We start from the raw sequence: 16,723 nt of genomic DNA on the forward strand, positions 1-16,723 counted from the left end.
AAAAAAAAAAAAAAAGAAACTTCTGACTAATGTCTGGGAAAAAATAGGTGGAACCGAGCCTTTAATTTGAAATTATAAAAACTGTCAGAGTTACCATGCTAAATATTAGAATTCCTAATACCAGCCATGCACGAAAATGGTACCATCTACACATCCAGTGTTACCTGCATATGTAGTATCTGAGGAGTTGTCTTACCCTAATGTGACTAGTCCGCCCCGTTCACTTCAGCAGAAGAGGTCTACTTTGTATCCCGTCTGCCAAAGAATTTTGGCTGGCAGGATCCAGGAGAAGAGCGTTTTCTATTGTGGCCTTCCGGAATACTCTCCTGCTAGAGGTGAGGTCTCCCCCACCATTCTCTGGACCTCCCAGAAGTGCCTGAAAACCTGGCTCTGCTGGCTGGCCTGGGGTCTCTATAGGGGCGTGCTACATTGGGGTGGCTAAGGTGAGAGAGAGAAGATCCCAACCCCCAGGTTCTCCTCAGGGCTGTGTTCTAGGTCTGCTGCTGTTTACCCTGTTGACCCATGACTGTTGTGCTAGGTTTGCCACCAACCATATTGTGAAGTTTGCAGATGATACAACAGTAGTGGGCCTGATTCAAGATAACAATGAGAGTGCTTACTGCAAAGAGGTTGAGGGTTTGGTGAACTGGTATAAGGAAAACAGCCTAGTTTTAAACATTTGAAAAACCAAAGAGATCATTGTCGGTCACAGAAAAGGCAGGCACAACCACACTCCTCTGTACATTAATGATTCACCTGTGGAGATGGTTACCAGCATCAAATTCCTGGGTGTGCAGTTAACAAGTAGGCTGGCTTGGTCACTCAACAGTGAGACATTGATGAAGCGGGCACAGCAACGGCTACATTTTCTGCATCACACGAGAAAAGCACATCTTCCCCTGTCCTTACCACTTTCTACAGAGGGATGATCGAGAGCATCCTGTCATACAGCATTACAGTCTGGTTTGGAAGCATCACTGCTTCAGACAGGAAGGCAGTACAGAGAGTGGTGAGGATGGCTGAAAAGATTATTGGCAGTTCCCTCCCTTCCATCCAGGGCATAGTATATAAGCGTTACTTGAGCAGGGTCCGCAAGATTGTCTGGGACGCTACACATCCTCTTCATGACCTGTTTTCTTTGCTACCTTCTGGGAGGAGGCTTTATGGTATCCGAAGCAGAACATCCAGATTCAGTCACAGCTTTGTTGCATACAGTATTAACCTTGTGAACTCTAAAGCTTCCTCCTTCCGTTATGTATTCAAGATGGACAGTGATTAATATTTATATGTTACTTATATGTAAGGATGTAAGTCTATACATATGTTGTATATAGTATGTTTTAATGTGTGTTATGTATGTGTACACTTTGAGAGCAACCAACTAAATTTCATTTTTAAGATGTGCCATTGTGCCCATAGTAAAAAATGATAATAAAGGTTATCTATCTATGTTGCCCATCCTCTTGGTTTTTTAAGATTTCTATTTAATCCTTTTAATCACTTTGTACTTTGTACTTTTTTTTTTAACAAAATTTTATTAAGTTTATATAGATGAGGAAAAATAGGAACAATACAGGTATGGTAAAGGGAGGGGTAGAAGGAAAGGGAAAGGGGAGGGGAATAAGGAATTAGGGTAAGATAAGGATAGATACAATCACATATTTCAACAAACAAGCTACCGTCCGGATCATAATAATAAGTAAATATCATATTCAACCATTTTTACCAAAGCCTAGATTATGACATATTAAACACAATTAGTACTTTGTACTTTTTAATTATGTTGTAAGCCACTGATATTGCATATCAATGAGATGAGCAGCATAAACATTTAATAGATAAATAATTATTCTGAGATTAATTCAATACAAATTCTTCAAAACCTTAACAAGCCTGTTTTGTAAATCCAATGCAGGAAAGTTTTCCAGATCAATCTTTTGGTTTGTTTGTGTAGCCCTTTTAATTACAAAGATATCAGCTGGTTTCATTTATATATCCAGTCTAGTATCTTTTTCCATATCATTCTTGTACCCTGTAATTTTTAAGTCCATTTTCAGATCAGTCTCAATCTTATCCAGTAAAATTTGTTCCTCTTCCATGACATACATTACAGCGTATCTATAGAAGCAGGCACTCTTAAATTCTGGGTGCATTGTTCAAAAATATCCTTCAATACATCCAATGTTATTTTGCTCTATTCTGTATTAGTAAGTCAAATGTAAGTGTTGTTCTTCTGTAATTGTATTGTTGTTTCCTCTGGTTCCCTCTAGTGACCAACCTTCAAAGTCCCATCCTAGCATGATTTTTTTTAAAGAGTTCAAAGCAAAAATATTTTTCAGGAACGTGGAGAATTTTAATTCCAAACTCTTATTTCAAATCCATCTGAACCTTTAGCCTGTTTTTAATTTTCTAAAATCAAAGTTCTAATCACCCTTTTGCTGTTTATTCCATTTTTTAAAATTAAAAAAAACTCCTTAAACTTGTATTTAAATCGTCTCTTGCTAAGACTTGAAGATAACTTACCTAGTGTTATCAAACTTGTCGATCCCAAGGTTCTTAATAGATGAACAGCAATTGCAAGCCACTTCCCAAAGTAATTAGAGAAGTATGTGAATCATTGTCCTTTAAAAAGACGCCCCTAGTGTAAGTAAAAATGACTCTTCTCTCATCTGCCAAAGCTTTAAACCTGCCAAAGACCATTGTCTTGAAGTCTCCTGGTGAGGAGCATCTGTATGGAACAAAGAAGACTTGTTGGCAGTCTTAAATCCTCTCCTTGTCTGCAGATGAATCAGAAAGAGCTGATCTACTTGCTGGCTCTTCATTCTCCCAGCATTTTAAATTGCACCCAGAAAGAAACTGGAAGTCAGTGCAGCTTGCTCTACAGAGGAGTTACATGGGCAAGCCTAGGGGCCTCCATTACTGTGCATGCTGCTGCATTCTGGATCAGTTGAATTTTCCAGGTGGTCTTCAAGGGCAGGTCCATGGACAGTGCATTCCAGAAATCCAAATGGGAGGTGATCAAGATATGAGTGAACATGAGCAAGGCCTTCTAGTCTAGGAAAGGGTGCAATTAATGAACTAGATACTGTTTAAAGGCCCTCCTAGCCATGGCTGCCATCTACTCAAGCAGGAGCTGTGAATCTAAGAGAACCCCCAAATTGTGTACCCGCTCAATCCAGAGTCAAAGATGAAGTATCATCTCCTACCAAACTGACTGGAACAGGCCACGGAAGAAAGAGAACCACTGTAACATAATGCTTCCCATTCCCCAGCCACTAAAGCCAGTCCAGGACTTAACATCTGCTTTCTCTAAATCACTAAATGCACCATAATCTTTCTCCCATTCATATATTTCTCAGTGACCTGCTGGAGAACAAATATCCAGGCTGCAGAAATGTGCAGAAATAAATAATGCAGAAAATAGAAACCAATGACCTCACTTATTTGGGGCAATTTAGGAAAGATCGGTGTTTACAGACTTTGCAAATATGATCTCATGTCTACCCTAGAATACAGGACATAGGATATTTATGTCTAAATATCAGATGAACAAGTGTACTATATACGGAGGAAACAGCCTGGACAACGGTGAGAGAACTTCCTTCTTAGAGATATGTCAAAGATTCTCCTAGTATCAGAATTTCAAAATGCACACACTCACTGATTCTCAAATGGCCTCCCCCAGCCTGGTGCCTAGCAGATTTTGCCCATCCCCGCTACTGTCTGGGGATGATGGGAATAATGTTCAAATATATCTGGAGAATATTAGCTTGATAAAGACACAGCTAAAAGGTTTGGATCATCGGTTTTTCACTTGAAAACTTTTTCAAAGTTTATCAACTTAACACTCACTACATAGTTCAGGCATTAATCAGTTTGTGCTTGGTCTAGATTTCCACTTCTAACTAAGGCAGTGAAAACGGAAGATTTGCAACAGGGTGGCTGAAACAAGAGAGGTCAAGCACCGCATCTGTTTAAAATTTCCAGGCTTTATTCCGATAAGCATTTCCTGATTCATTGTCAATTTAAGCTAAATTGGCACTAAAAACTATCATAAAGACAAATAACTTCCATCCGGTGTGGTTCACGTGAATGTGGCTATTCTTCCTAGTCCTTTGACGTTTTCAGGCAGGTAGAAGGAACTTGAAGGCAATGGAGATTTACTGCAAAAAGATATAGTATTATTGAAAATAGGCTAGATGGGAAGGGTATACCAGACCCACCCACTGTAGGAATTTTATGAATGTATGCCTCTCACTCCGAAAATATTGTTTATAAAATGCTTGCAGTGGAGAAAATAAACTGCCTAATATTAATATAACAACAGGCAGATTATTCTGTAGATAGACCTCTATGTTGCAAGGATCATAATATACCCACCTATGCAAATAAATTGGGTTCTGAATTTTCCATAAAAATGATTCTATATTCCCAGAGAAATTGCTGTTAAATTCAGTGGTTTCCTACTACCAATCCTCTCCCAATAGGGTTACAGGTAGTCCTCAAGTTATGACCATAATTGTTGCTAAGTGAGAAATTTGTTAAGTGAATTTTGCCCCATTTTACGACTTTTCTTGCCACATTTGTTAAGTGAATCACTGTCGCTGTTAAATTAGTAACACGGTTGTTAAGTGAATCTGGTTTTCCCATTGACTTTGCTTGTCAGAAGTTTGCAAAAGGTTATCACATGACCCCAAGACACCGCAACCGTCATAAATGTGAATCAGTTGTCAAGTATCCAAATGCAAATCACGTGACTATAGGAATGCTGCAACGGTCATAAATGTGAAAAATGGTCATGTTACTTTTTTCAGTGTCGCTGTAACTTCAAAAGTAAACTATTGTAAGTTGAGGATTACCCGTATTTGATCAGAGGGTTTAGGGAATCTAAAATGATGCTACACAGTGTTAAAAAAAAATCAATCAAATTTATATGGTCGCCCATTTCACAAAAAGCAACTCTGGGCGATGTACAACAGTCCAATAAAACAGTAAAACTACAGAACAGTCATTACCTAAAACCATTAAATAATAAAAAAAACATTTTAAAAAACTACAAAAGCAAAACTAAACAAAAAAAAGAAAATAATAGGCAGAGGAATATTAATAATAAGTGAGCCAGGTCATTAGTTCACCCGTCCCCTGGGTCCCCAGGCTCGGTGGCAAAACCATTACATGGTTCAGGTAATTTTGGTAGTTTCCACTGGCATTCATTCAGATAAGAATTTCCAATTTTTTTTCCTAAAAAAAAAAAAAAAGAGGCTAAAATCCTCCTATGCTTTAGTAAACCTACTGCATACACTGCCTGGATTGGCACTAGCACAGTTTACTAATTTGTTATCCAACTGGAGGCGTCTGTAATGGAAAAACTATGTACAATATATGGAATGTGAATTCTACCTCTTATCACTAATTGTGCCAACAGCCATCACCTGGGTGCTGATTAGTTTTATTAGTAGCCACTGTGGTTAGTTAGTTGGTTTTAAAGAACCATTTTACAATGAAACAGACTTCAGGGCATTCTACAAAATTCAAATGGATTACATACATTTGTGCAAATATAACTCCGTTTTGTGCATGGAGGCGTTGACATATTAATACAGTCTTCTAATAACAGTGCCAATTTAAAAAATCCACAGTTGGAAACAGAAGGTTAATACAAATGCCTTCAACTTTTATTTTATTTTTTTTAACATTTTATTAAGTTTTAAAGTAAAATACAAAATACAAAGCAAATAGTAGGACACAATAGGGAGGAAAAAGGGAGAAGAAAGTGAGGGAAAGGGAGGAAAAGGGAAAAAAAAGAGATTGACTTCCAATTTCCCCCGTTGCGGTAAAATAAAGCATTAACGTCGAGCCTCGACTTTTTACTAGTAAAAACTAGCCATTTCTGTAACAACAAATCAATCTAATCAGTGAAATCCAGAAACAACGTTTCACTTTTTCTACCTCAAGCACAAAGTCCAGAAGCGGTCTCCATGTAGAAACAAGGTACGGTATTTGTATTCTTTTCTTTAATCAAAACAGTCAATTTAGCCATCTCTGCCAGCTCCATCAACTTTTGTAGCCATTCAAAATGCCTTCAACTTTTATGATTCTTTGTGGAAATTACTAGGAAGCACTGAAATAGTTACTACAGTCACATGTAAAACCAGAAGGTGGGGGACGTTTCTACTTATTTAAGAAAAAATATCAATAGACTCCCAATAGGAAGCTTCTTATTGGCTTGGAGTTATGCAGATCAGGAATTTAATGGGGATACCTGGCTTGGCAATAATATGTGTAAAAAAGATCTTGTCATAGTAGCTGAATACAAACTGAATGATAATCAGCAGTGTGATATAACAGCAAAAAAAAAAGCAAAGGCAATAGCGATAGTTCTGTCTATCCTGGCCACACTTCATTTTAAGTGGTGTGCCCAGTTCTGGCCTCATACATTAAGGATTCAGATGAATTGAAACAGGTTGCAAGAAAGGCAATTGTACTTGAGGAGGGTTGGAATCAATGGCCTGAATGACCCTTCCCCTACAATTTCATGGATCCAAAGACGTTCTAAAAATCTTTTCTTCGTGGGCACTTCGTATGATTTAAGTGGGATCCAAGGCTCTGCTCAAAAGATAAAATATAATTAGCTGAATTAGATTTATTTTACTGTAGACCTGTAGGAATGACTTGGTACCTTAGCATTCTTTCTCACCTTTTCCAAAATTAACTTCTTTTTGACCATCAGGCTATAATGCTTTAAAAGACACATTCTTTTAATTAAACCTTCCCCATATATAATTCATTATAATTAATTTTTAATTTAATTAAACCTTTCCTCTATTTTAAAGCTCTGTCCAATTTTGCTCACCGGATAGCCAATCTACTTCTAAATACAATGATCCACTGGCTTAAAACTTTGTCAGCGCTTGTAAAACAAGAATGCTTCGTAGGTCAAGGTAGCTGGCGGACATTTCTGGGTTTGGAAGCGAATAGGATTAGGTCTACAGAGTCCTTGCACTGGAGGCATTTAAAGAATACTGGTGGATGCACTCAGCATTCAGCAAAGTATCCTGAAAGAAGGCAGGATTAAACCATTTTTTTGCATGGTGTCAGGAAAATTACAGCATGTCCTTTAGGAAAACTACAGTCCTTTAGGAAAACTACAGTCTGCCTGGAATCACCGGGACATGAGAGCTTCCTTTTTCTCGGCCAGTAGCTCTGCATCCCTTTCCAGGGACCTACTGACCCTGTGTTCAGATACTGTTGCTTTCCAGTGAAGCCAAGACTTTCAGCTGTAGATGAGCAATCGCGTGCTTCTCTGTGGTAGAGATGAAACGGCTTTTCGTACGGAGCAGTTTAATATCTACAACATTCAGATGGATTACGGGTAATCCTCGACTTACAACCAATTGTTCAGTGGATGTTCAATGTTACAATGGCACTGAAAAAAGTGATTTATGACTGGGTTTCACATCTACAACCATTGCACCATGGTCACATGATCAAAATTCAGGCACTTGACAACTGGCATGTATTTATGATGGCTGCAGTGTCCCAGCGTCACGTGATTATCTTTTGCGATTTTCTGACAAGCAAAGTCAATGGGGAAGCCAGATTCATTCAACAGCTGTGTTACTAAATTAACAATTGCAGTGATTCACTTAGCAAATGCGGCAAGAAAGATTGTAAAATGGGGAAAAATTCACACAACTGTCTTGCTTAGCAATGGAAACGTTGGGCTCAATTGTATTCATAAGTACACCCCTAGTACACCCCAGATACAAAAGAAATCCACTTCGTCAATACCTTCTGACCAACTCATAAACACTTGGACAAAAGGGTCTTGTCAGAAGCTAAAATCAGAGGCATTTAGGTCATGTTGTCAAACTTGCCACGTCACATCACATGACGTGTCGTGACGTATCACGACTTTTTCTGCATTGCCAGAGCTGGAGTGGGCGTGGCCTCCATATGATGCAACCAGCCCGTGGGCTGGCAGTTTGACACCCCTGATTTAGGTTTTTTGCATAAAACCTAAATTTGCAAAAGTTTCCTCAGCTGAAAGCAACAATGAACAGACATTAGCCTTCAAAATACCTTGTTGTAAATATCTTTATTAGCGTCTCACTGTAAAATGTGTTACATATGTGCTTTATAAAAATGAACAGCTTTCCCTAGAGATTCCCCTATATACAATTTAAAATTTCATTTCTAGAGAATTTATGAGAAAACTATTTTGGAATGTTTGGTTACATAAATTAATGATGACAGGTTTTTGTGTGTAAAACATTTATGAGAGCTAAAAAACCATGATAGAAAAATTTTTAAACATAAGTTTAAAAAAATGCTATTTTGCTGTTTACTGGGAACCATGTGTTCACATGTCACTTTTTATTAAAATATTTCTATTTCAGACCATGATATATTGCTGCTTTGGCAGCAAGTTACTTAATAAAGGGGTACATGTGTTTGTTGTCTATGAAGGAGGGGTCCTTGTTTGTTAAGTAACCCTCAAGTGGCATTTTGGTGAAAAGTTCATAAAGAGCAGCAGACAAGATTTTCTGTTTATAAAGATTTTTTTTAAAATAATAGTCTGCTTCATCTACGTCTTCATAGTTTATTGGCTTTGACTTAATATATATCAGATGGATTTATTTACAGCTTAGTGTAACATCCAGTAAGATAAAATAGTTCCTTAGGTTAAGTATAGTGGATGAAATCAAACATTATATGAGCAGATTTCTATCCACGTGACATAGTGTCTGCTCTGGAGGTTAAGGGATCACAGGAGAAATGGGAATTGTCTCATCCTAGCTCAGCTGACAGATTTTTATTAAATGTGCTACTCAACGCCTGTTGACATTGTATTTTTTGCCTAGACCATGCTTTGGTAAGACTGTGTGTAGATTTTAGAACTGCTATTCCTTTCCCCATTTCAACATTACCCTTTTTTGTTTTGTTTTTGTTTTTACAATACATACATTTGGCTTTCAACCTGTTCAACACTCACAAACCTGAAACACAACAGTATTAATTGTTCCATTTCTTAGATGCAACCCAAATTTTATGACATTAATTGATCCTTGATGCAGACTTAACCTTGTTCTGAAACAAGTAGTTTTCAAGAGGGCAGATCCTGTACTGGGTGATTGAATCTGGAGAGAGAAAGGAAGAATACAATTTAGAATGGGCACTGAATCAATAGATCCATAACTTTCACAGGATAGTAGATTGTACTGATATTTAAAGTATTACTGCTTAATAACGTCATATTTGAAGCACCGGTTTCTGCTTTATTCAATCCAGAAAAGGTGGATTGCCTTTTTAAGTCTTCCTGCTGTTAAACCTGCTGGTTGAGCTTTCAACAGAATGGAAAACAAACAGTTTAAGATTTTAAATGTCTGGATATTTCAATTTTAGCAGTAGGTTGAGAAAAAAAGAAACTATGCTCCAAACTGTTAACACAGGAATGTCACCAGTCTAAAACAGCTTTATCTGGAGATCTTTCCATTAAGAAGGTGCTGCAATTTATCCTGTTAAGGATAAGAGACAAGATTTACCCCACTGAGGCATTTTTTGTCAACTCACAGCCTCCTCTTAACCTTCTTTAGTACTTGCAAAAGCCAGAAGTAGCACTCCTTCTCACCCCCAAAGATCTGAACATTCTTAGTAACTAATATTGCTTCACACATGCTTCATTTGCAGATAAGGCAACATTTGGCATGGACGCTGCCTTTTTACCCTCTGTTTAAAACGAAAACACAAGACTAATGGTTAACTGAAAGTAGGGTTCGGTTCATCTTGCGTACTAGTGAGTTCGGCTTGCTTGCCAAAGGAGACCCCACATCCAGATAACTGCAATTATCCCAGTTTGAACATTCCCTTTTATCCATTGAGAAGTGAAAGTGCAAAAATTCATCATCCACTCATGAACTTCATGTACACAAAGAAAATGGAGCTGGGCAGAGTAAGCAGCCACAGGGAAAGACACTCCCAATTCAGACACAATAATTAGGTCATGTAGTCGGTTTTCTGTAAAAGCAACTCAAGGCTCTTCTTGGCCATGTGTATAAGCGAACTTCAGTGGGGCATTTCATTTTGATAAGTTTGATCAAAATGCCCCTCAGGAGCAACATTCTCTTTTCAAGTGTGGTTTCACAGTAGCCATACTACTAGAATGCTAAAAGGGACTTCTGTGCTCATACAGAACATCATACTTTTCTAGGACTGTAACTCCTTGGTGACTTGGATAAACGTGACTAGAAACCAAATCTTCAGTGTCTCAGGGAGGGAAGCCATTGCAATCACTTGACAGTCAGTGACAGTGGAAGAGATGGTACAGAATTTATATCTATTTCTGCTTCAGATCCTTTGTGCTCTCTTCTTTCCTTCCTTCTTTCCTTCCTTCTTTCCTTCCTTCCTTCTTTCTCTTTCCCTGCATAGAGAGGCTTTTGCCATCTGTTTCTCATGCTTCCTTGAACCATAAGTTGAAGGCAGTTACATGTTTACATTCTCTACATTCCTGCTCTGAGAATCTCCCTGGGAATCTCCTGCACTAACGCAACCTTGACACAGAAGTCCTTTCCTCTCTCAGCGAAGTGGCCACTCAAACCAGCTTTGCTTCACTTGGACACTTTGCTCCAGGGCACAGAGATAGACCAATTTTCAAGTCGAGGCAACGTGTCAGATTTGAAGCATGGGAACTTCTGGGACTGTAATGATCCTACTTGTTTAGACTTAAAATCTATGGATGACATGGGAAATTCTAGAGTAAGTTTAAGTCGTACAAGGAAACAGACTGTAATTTACCTGATTATAGGAACAGGAAATAATGCTATAATAAAAATATTATCTATATCTACATACAACTTAACTGTATACACAGAGTATAAATGGATATAGACATATACTCAATACGGTCCACCCAACACTTCCCTTCATTATCTGCCAATACAGGCTTGAAATCTGCTGTAGGGAGATATAGAAAAAGGTGCAAAGGAAAGGCAATGTGAAGTTCAAGGAAAAAAAAAGAAGGGAAGGGAAAGCTACACTGCGCAATGATAGATTTGCTTCTGCAACATTGGAAGCCATGAAATTTCTTGTGCATAGGAGAAATAGAGAATGGCCACAGGTTCTATATGATAATGTTAATGTTGGTTAATGCTGTAGAGACCCATACATTGATTTGTGCAAACACAACCCTGAGATTAAGATAATTCCCATCCCTAGGCTAAATCAATCAACCAACCAACCAACCAACCAATCAATCAATCAATCTCAAACATACCCCTCACTTAAATGTAAGGATATCAAAGTTATATTTTAGAACACATAAAATTTATATTTTAGAAAGTAAAAATGGGATCTCTTACCTATAATCCACTTTTCTGATAAACATTGCATATCCACATACTTTCCAACTTTGCACTGTCCAATACAAATTTTAGCTTGACGGAGGGTTTTACATATTTTTCCTCCACAAAGCTGTACCAACTCACAGAGCTTCTGATAGGGGGGCTGACTTGTACGAGATATGAACATTAGAGGTTGATTGGCAAAGAGTTTTTGATACCCTTTTTCTTTAAGAATATTGTGCTGAAATCGGGAAATCTGTTTGAAAAAGGGAAAAGAAATAAGTAAATGAATAAATATAATGTCATTAGAGGATGAAGCATTTGGTTTTGGGAACATATTGCTATATTTCACAATTTGCTTGCATACAAATTTTCTATTAGAATGCCTACTGCTTAAAATTTAGTGTAAAGTTATAATAAACTCTCAAAGTTGACACACACACAAATCAATAATATAGACTCTGTAATGTTAAAAATAATATCAGAATGTTCTTGATATTCAAAAATTATTTCTTCTATATTTGTTTTATTATTTATCATATTGATAATAAAGACAGAAATGAATTCCACTGCAATAAAGCTTTAAATTAAGTTTATTTTTTTCAATTTTTATGCCTTTATTTTTTTGTATGAAAACAAATATAAAGAAAGAAAACATCTAGTTCCATAATAAAACATTGCAGACTCAACAGCCTTAATCTGAATCATACTATTACTGCATCAAACCATTTTCTGGGATTGAAAAGTATATTGAATCATAAACTAGCCAAGCAGGATGGGTTCACACAGAGTATAAAGCCACAAATAACCAAGATTTAAAACAACCCAGTTTCACAGTCACTAAGTCTTGAAATAGGTAGTTAAGCATGTTGTCTAAGTACAGCCATTTGTTAGATTTCTTCTAGCTGTAAAATAATTTGTATTCAGTTACTGCCGGTTTCTTGCTCTTTTGGGAATTTTTAAGCTGAAAGCAGGATTATATATTTCTTAACACAAGATAATGAAATGCACAATAACAGTTGAATTCCAGAAGGGCAGCCATCTCAAAGGGCAAAGCTCTGTTATATTTATTCAGAAGAAAGCTCCTTGTATTCAGTAAACTTATATTTAGGTAAATGAGCAATGTGGCAGATATGTATGTAAGAAATGGAATAAAAATCTGATGATTGCTAAGATCAAGCAATTTATTTTGATAGGACTGTTTGCACTTGCACGCTTAAGCCATCATATGTGTGGACTTAACAGGCCAGACGAAGGAGGCTTTTACTACAAAAAGCATATTCAATGCCCATGATAATTAAGCAGAAATGAGATTGTATAAGAATAGGATGGGAAGATGAATAATATCTCCCAGAAAGGATGATATGCCACTATAAATTTGGTTAGTTATGCATGATTACTTTCCCTCATGACTCTTATTCATCCCTCATTAATATCAAGAGAGTGGTCTGTATTAAATCCACTAATGGATACAATGGCTGGGCAAAGGGATGTGCAAATTTAAGAATAAATCAATTGAAATCAAGGGAGCTAATCAATGGATGGATTTCAAGAGGGTTAACTTGAGGGGATGAGTAACTGATTTCCACCCAATTACTGTATAAAAAACTTGTGATAGAAATTCCCTCCATACAGGCAACTATGTGTTAAATATAACTGTTCGTCCTGGTATGTCTATTTTCCTAGTCTAAGAATTCTGGATTTTTTTCAGAGAGAAATTAGAATTATGTGAGTCCTACTCCAATCCTAGCCCTCTAAAAGGATACATGTTTGTAGCATGGCCCACAAATTTGTCTCTTCTTATTTCAGGGGGAAAAAGATAATGGTATTAACATTTAAGGGACCTGGTGACCAGGAGGAGTAGCCTTCCAGAAGCCAAGCAGGTCTGGCCTCTAGTTGGGTGACATATGGGAGCCCTATGTGACATGGCCTTATGCTCTTGGATGGAAGAAAGGCAGGATATGAACCAGCAAAATGCCATCAGAATTCACAAAACAGGAAGTGAGTCAACTTTTTCAGGAGTCACAAGACTTGTTTACATTCAGTTATTGTGCAGGAAAGTAAAATAAGTTGGAATTTGATATAAACGGTGAATAATATCATAAGATATGTTGTACTTCTTTTCCAAAAAGGCAAGTCATAAATCTTTATAGCTTTATCTTGGCATACTATCCATCTGGCATATCGGCTAATGGACTGTATCTGAGAGAGGAGAAACCCGGGTTCACATCAACATTTGACTGTTGAACAATGCATGACTTTGGCTTCATCACCGTCTCTTAACCCAACACAGGGTTGTAGTGTTGGTTGTTCAGATAAAATGAAGAACACCTTGCCAAGTGCACTAATCTGTGCTTTTGGAGAAGAAACAAGATATAAATGCAACATTAAAAAAATTAATACATCTGAAAAATATAAAGTGGAGCAGACTTACATATCTATGATGACTATTTAAATCATAGAGTTAACTTAAGAGTTCTGCTCTTATGATATTGCTAATTAGGACAATGCCCATCAGTGCCCATGTAAACAAAAGACAGGATTCAGTCTGAAAACAGACTGGAGACATTCATGCGAATGTAAGAGGAAGAAAAAAAAACATGCTGTTCACTTCAGATCATTCAGGTAGAGGTAGTCCTCAACTTACAATCATTTAGTTAAATCGGCACTGGAAAAAGCGACTTATGACCATTTTTCACACTTATGATCGTTGCAGCATCAGTTAAGGACTACCTAAATTGGCAACAGATTGCCAATTTAAATTTGCAGCTGTTGTTTGGATGTCAGCGTTTCCTTCCCTTCCAAGACAGCTGTGGATAGGGAAGGGAAAAAGAAAAGTCTCCTAGTCTGGAAAAAAATTATGGCCTTGGGAAAGGGTGGCTGGACTCTGTAACAAAGTCCTGTGAGTCAAAAGAGAAGCTTCTATGGCCAATTAGGCCCCCAAGTTGCTTCTTCCCCATACTGAGCCAAATATTCTAGCTCACATGTACAGTTTTTTAATCTTAAAAGTACCTCGGGATAAATATGAGACAAACTTCTCATATAACCCAAAATAGCTTATTTATTTTATTTTATTTTTACTAATCTCTCATGCCACCCATTTAGGTTAACAAGTAAAGTCCAAATGAAGAATAACAATCTCCATGGGATATAAATCTAGCTTTACCATATCTAAAATTAATAATCAAACCCAATTTTAAAAGACCTTGTGCTAAAATTGTCGTGTTGTGGTTGATAGCGTGGAGCTCTAAAGTTTCTAATCTAAGCTGATTAGAACTGACAAACTCTGTTTATGTTCAGATCCAGCAGAATCTGCATTTGTTAGAAAGAGCCTATGTTAAGCTTTAACTTGATTGTAATCCTGCTGTTTTACACATTTTTGAGAGGCATGGTTTAAAGAATTTATTGTACTCCTGTTTGTTCAACATTGTTCTTTAAAGCTTATAATTGCTGAGGCCATAAAGAAAAGCCATTCTATGCTCACTGTGGTTCCTATTATATTAAAAATGAGCCTAAATTGACAAGAAAACTATATGAAAAAAGGCTGTTATTTTATAGGTTTACAACAATCAAAATCAGCCAGAATTGAAAAGTTCAAACTGGGGAAGCCAAGTTGCGTGTTATACTTTTAAATGCATTATTTTATCCTATTATAACAAATAAAACTTGGATTATGAATAGAAAATCTGAGGTTTGGGCTGCTGAACTTCTTTCTAAATGCAGTTTAGGTAAGGGCTGATTTTGTATCTTTTTTCGGTTTATACAGAAATCGTTCAAATGTAAGCATATAATATATGCTTGATTTTACAAAAGGCCACACTGTAAAATCAGTGGGATAAGATCTGAATAATATATTTGAATTTAGGATTTGGCTATTATATTAGCAGCATTTTTTTCCCATCGCAAATATATGTAGAGAACTCTACATTTTCATAAAAATCTGCAACTGAAAAAGGAAGCTATCTTTGCCTCTTTCCATATCCTTCATTGTGCTTACTTTGTACCTCCAAAGATATTTCTGAAATCCACAGAAATGTTTTCTCGGAGCTACTGCCACCATCTTTTCAAAAGCACTTAAAAATAAGGCTTGCAAATATCCACGTAAATTCCTTGATATAAGTAATGGAAGGTAATATCCAATGTTATTAGTATGTCCTTTTTTCATAAAAGGACATACTAACGACTGTCCAGTCGTGTCCGACTCTAGGGGTGGTGCTCACCTTTTGTTTCTTAGCTGAGGGAGCCAGTGTTGTCCAAAGAGCTTCCGTGGTCATGCAGCCAGCATAACTATACGCCAAGGAGCATGGAATGCTGTTACCTTCCCACCGAAGTGGTACGTATTTATCTACTTGCATTTGCATGCTTTTGAACTGATAGGTGGGCAGAAGCTGGGGCAAGAACGGGAGCTCCCTCCATCATGTAACGCTCGGGTCTTAAACCTCAGCTGTCAGCTTCCCAACTGACAACTCAATGTCTAACTGCTGAGCCATCACCCCCGCTTTTTTCCATAAAAGTTCATAAAATTTGGCATTACTTCAGACATACATACTGACTCGAGAGTATGCTTGAACAAGAAACTAGAGCTCTCAAAGCTGATAGCACTGCAACATCCCATCCAAAACAGAGGATCAATATTTTCATGTACTTATAGTTTGTATTTTGGAACTAAAAGGTACAATAATACAGTGAAAGGCAACAGGGTCCATCCACAAACAGAAGAGGGCATGTGTTTCTGCTGTTTTCTACAGGTTCCCTGTTTTACCTGTTACTCAGTAACTGGAGGAGTTGAATATCCCACCCATCCACCTACCTTTAAGGCAGCAAACCAAGTACCTGATAGGTCCTTGGATTCTCTTTCTTTCCAGCTTCATTTATGCTTGTTGGCTGTCTCCTTTTTCAGTTTTCCCTTTCCCTCTTTTTTATGAAAGAGACAAAGAACATGGAGGGACTTCCAACGTTTGATGACTAGCATCTCAACCCATGTCATCTTGTGGCTTGCTTCATCCCTTTGTATGCATTTTCCATATTTTAAAGAGGCTGAATGTTTAATCTCAAAGAGTATAGATTAAGTCTTAGTGGACACATTGGGATTTACATCTTAATAGACATATATAAGATCTGATCGGTAATTATGTGCCATCAAGTCATGCTTGACACTAGCGATCACATAGAAAACATTTTCTCCTTTACAATCTATCCATGGCCTGGTTTCTCTTACCTTAATGTATTTCTCTCTCTCAACTGATTATTTATCTACTGTATTTATTGTTAGATTTTTATTCCATTTTTCATTCAGGAGTTCAAGTGGCATACAAAACATTCTCTTTCTTCCAATTTTCCTCATCATCACCCTGGAGCTCTCCCCACTCCTAATCTAATACTTT

At 37.3% G+C, this 16,723-nt stretch overlaps 1 protein-coding gene across 1 annotated transcript in view; it reads right to left on the bottom strand.

Moving 5' to 3' along the window:
- Positions 1 to 8,949: 8,949 nt before the first annotated feature.
- MCPH1 (microcephalin 1) overlaps positions 8,950 to 16,723 on the bottom strand; it is a 113,159-nt gene continuing 105,385 nt past the window's right edge. Inside the window, exons 13-14 of the mRNA XM_015817175.1 lie at positions 11,358 to 11,595; positions 8,950 to 9,140 (exon numbers count right to left, since the gene is read on the bottom strand). Of these exons, the coding sequence (XP_015672661.1) occupies positions 9,058 to 9,140; positions 11,358 to 11,595 (321 nt within the window). The 3' untranslated portion in view covers positions 8,950 to 9,057. The remainder of the gene's footprint in view (positions 9,141 to 11,357; positions 11,596 to 16,723) is intronic.

This window comes from Protobothrops mucrosquamatus, unplaced genomic scaffold (assembly GCF_001527695.2).
Source record: "Protobothrops mucrosquamatus isolate PMUCROS unplaced genomic scaffold, P.Mucros_1.0 scaffold557, whole genome shotgun sequence".
NCBI classification, from domain to species: Eukaryota; Metazoa; Chordata; class Lepidosauria; order Squamata; family Viperidae; genus Protobothrops; species Protobothrops mucrosquamatus.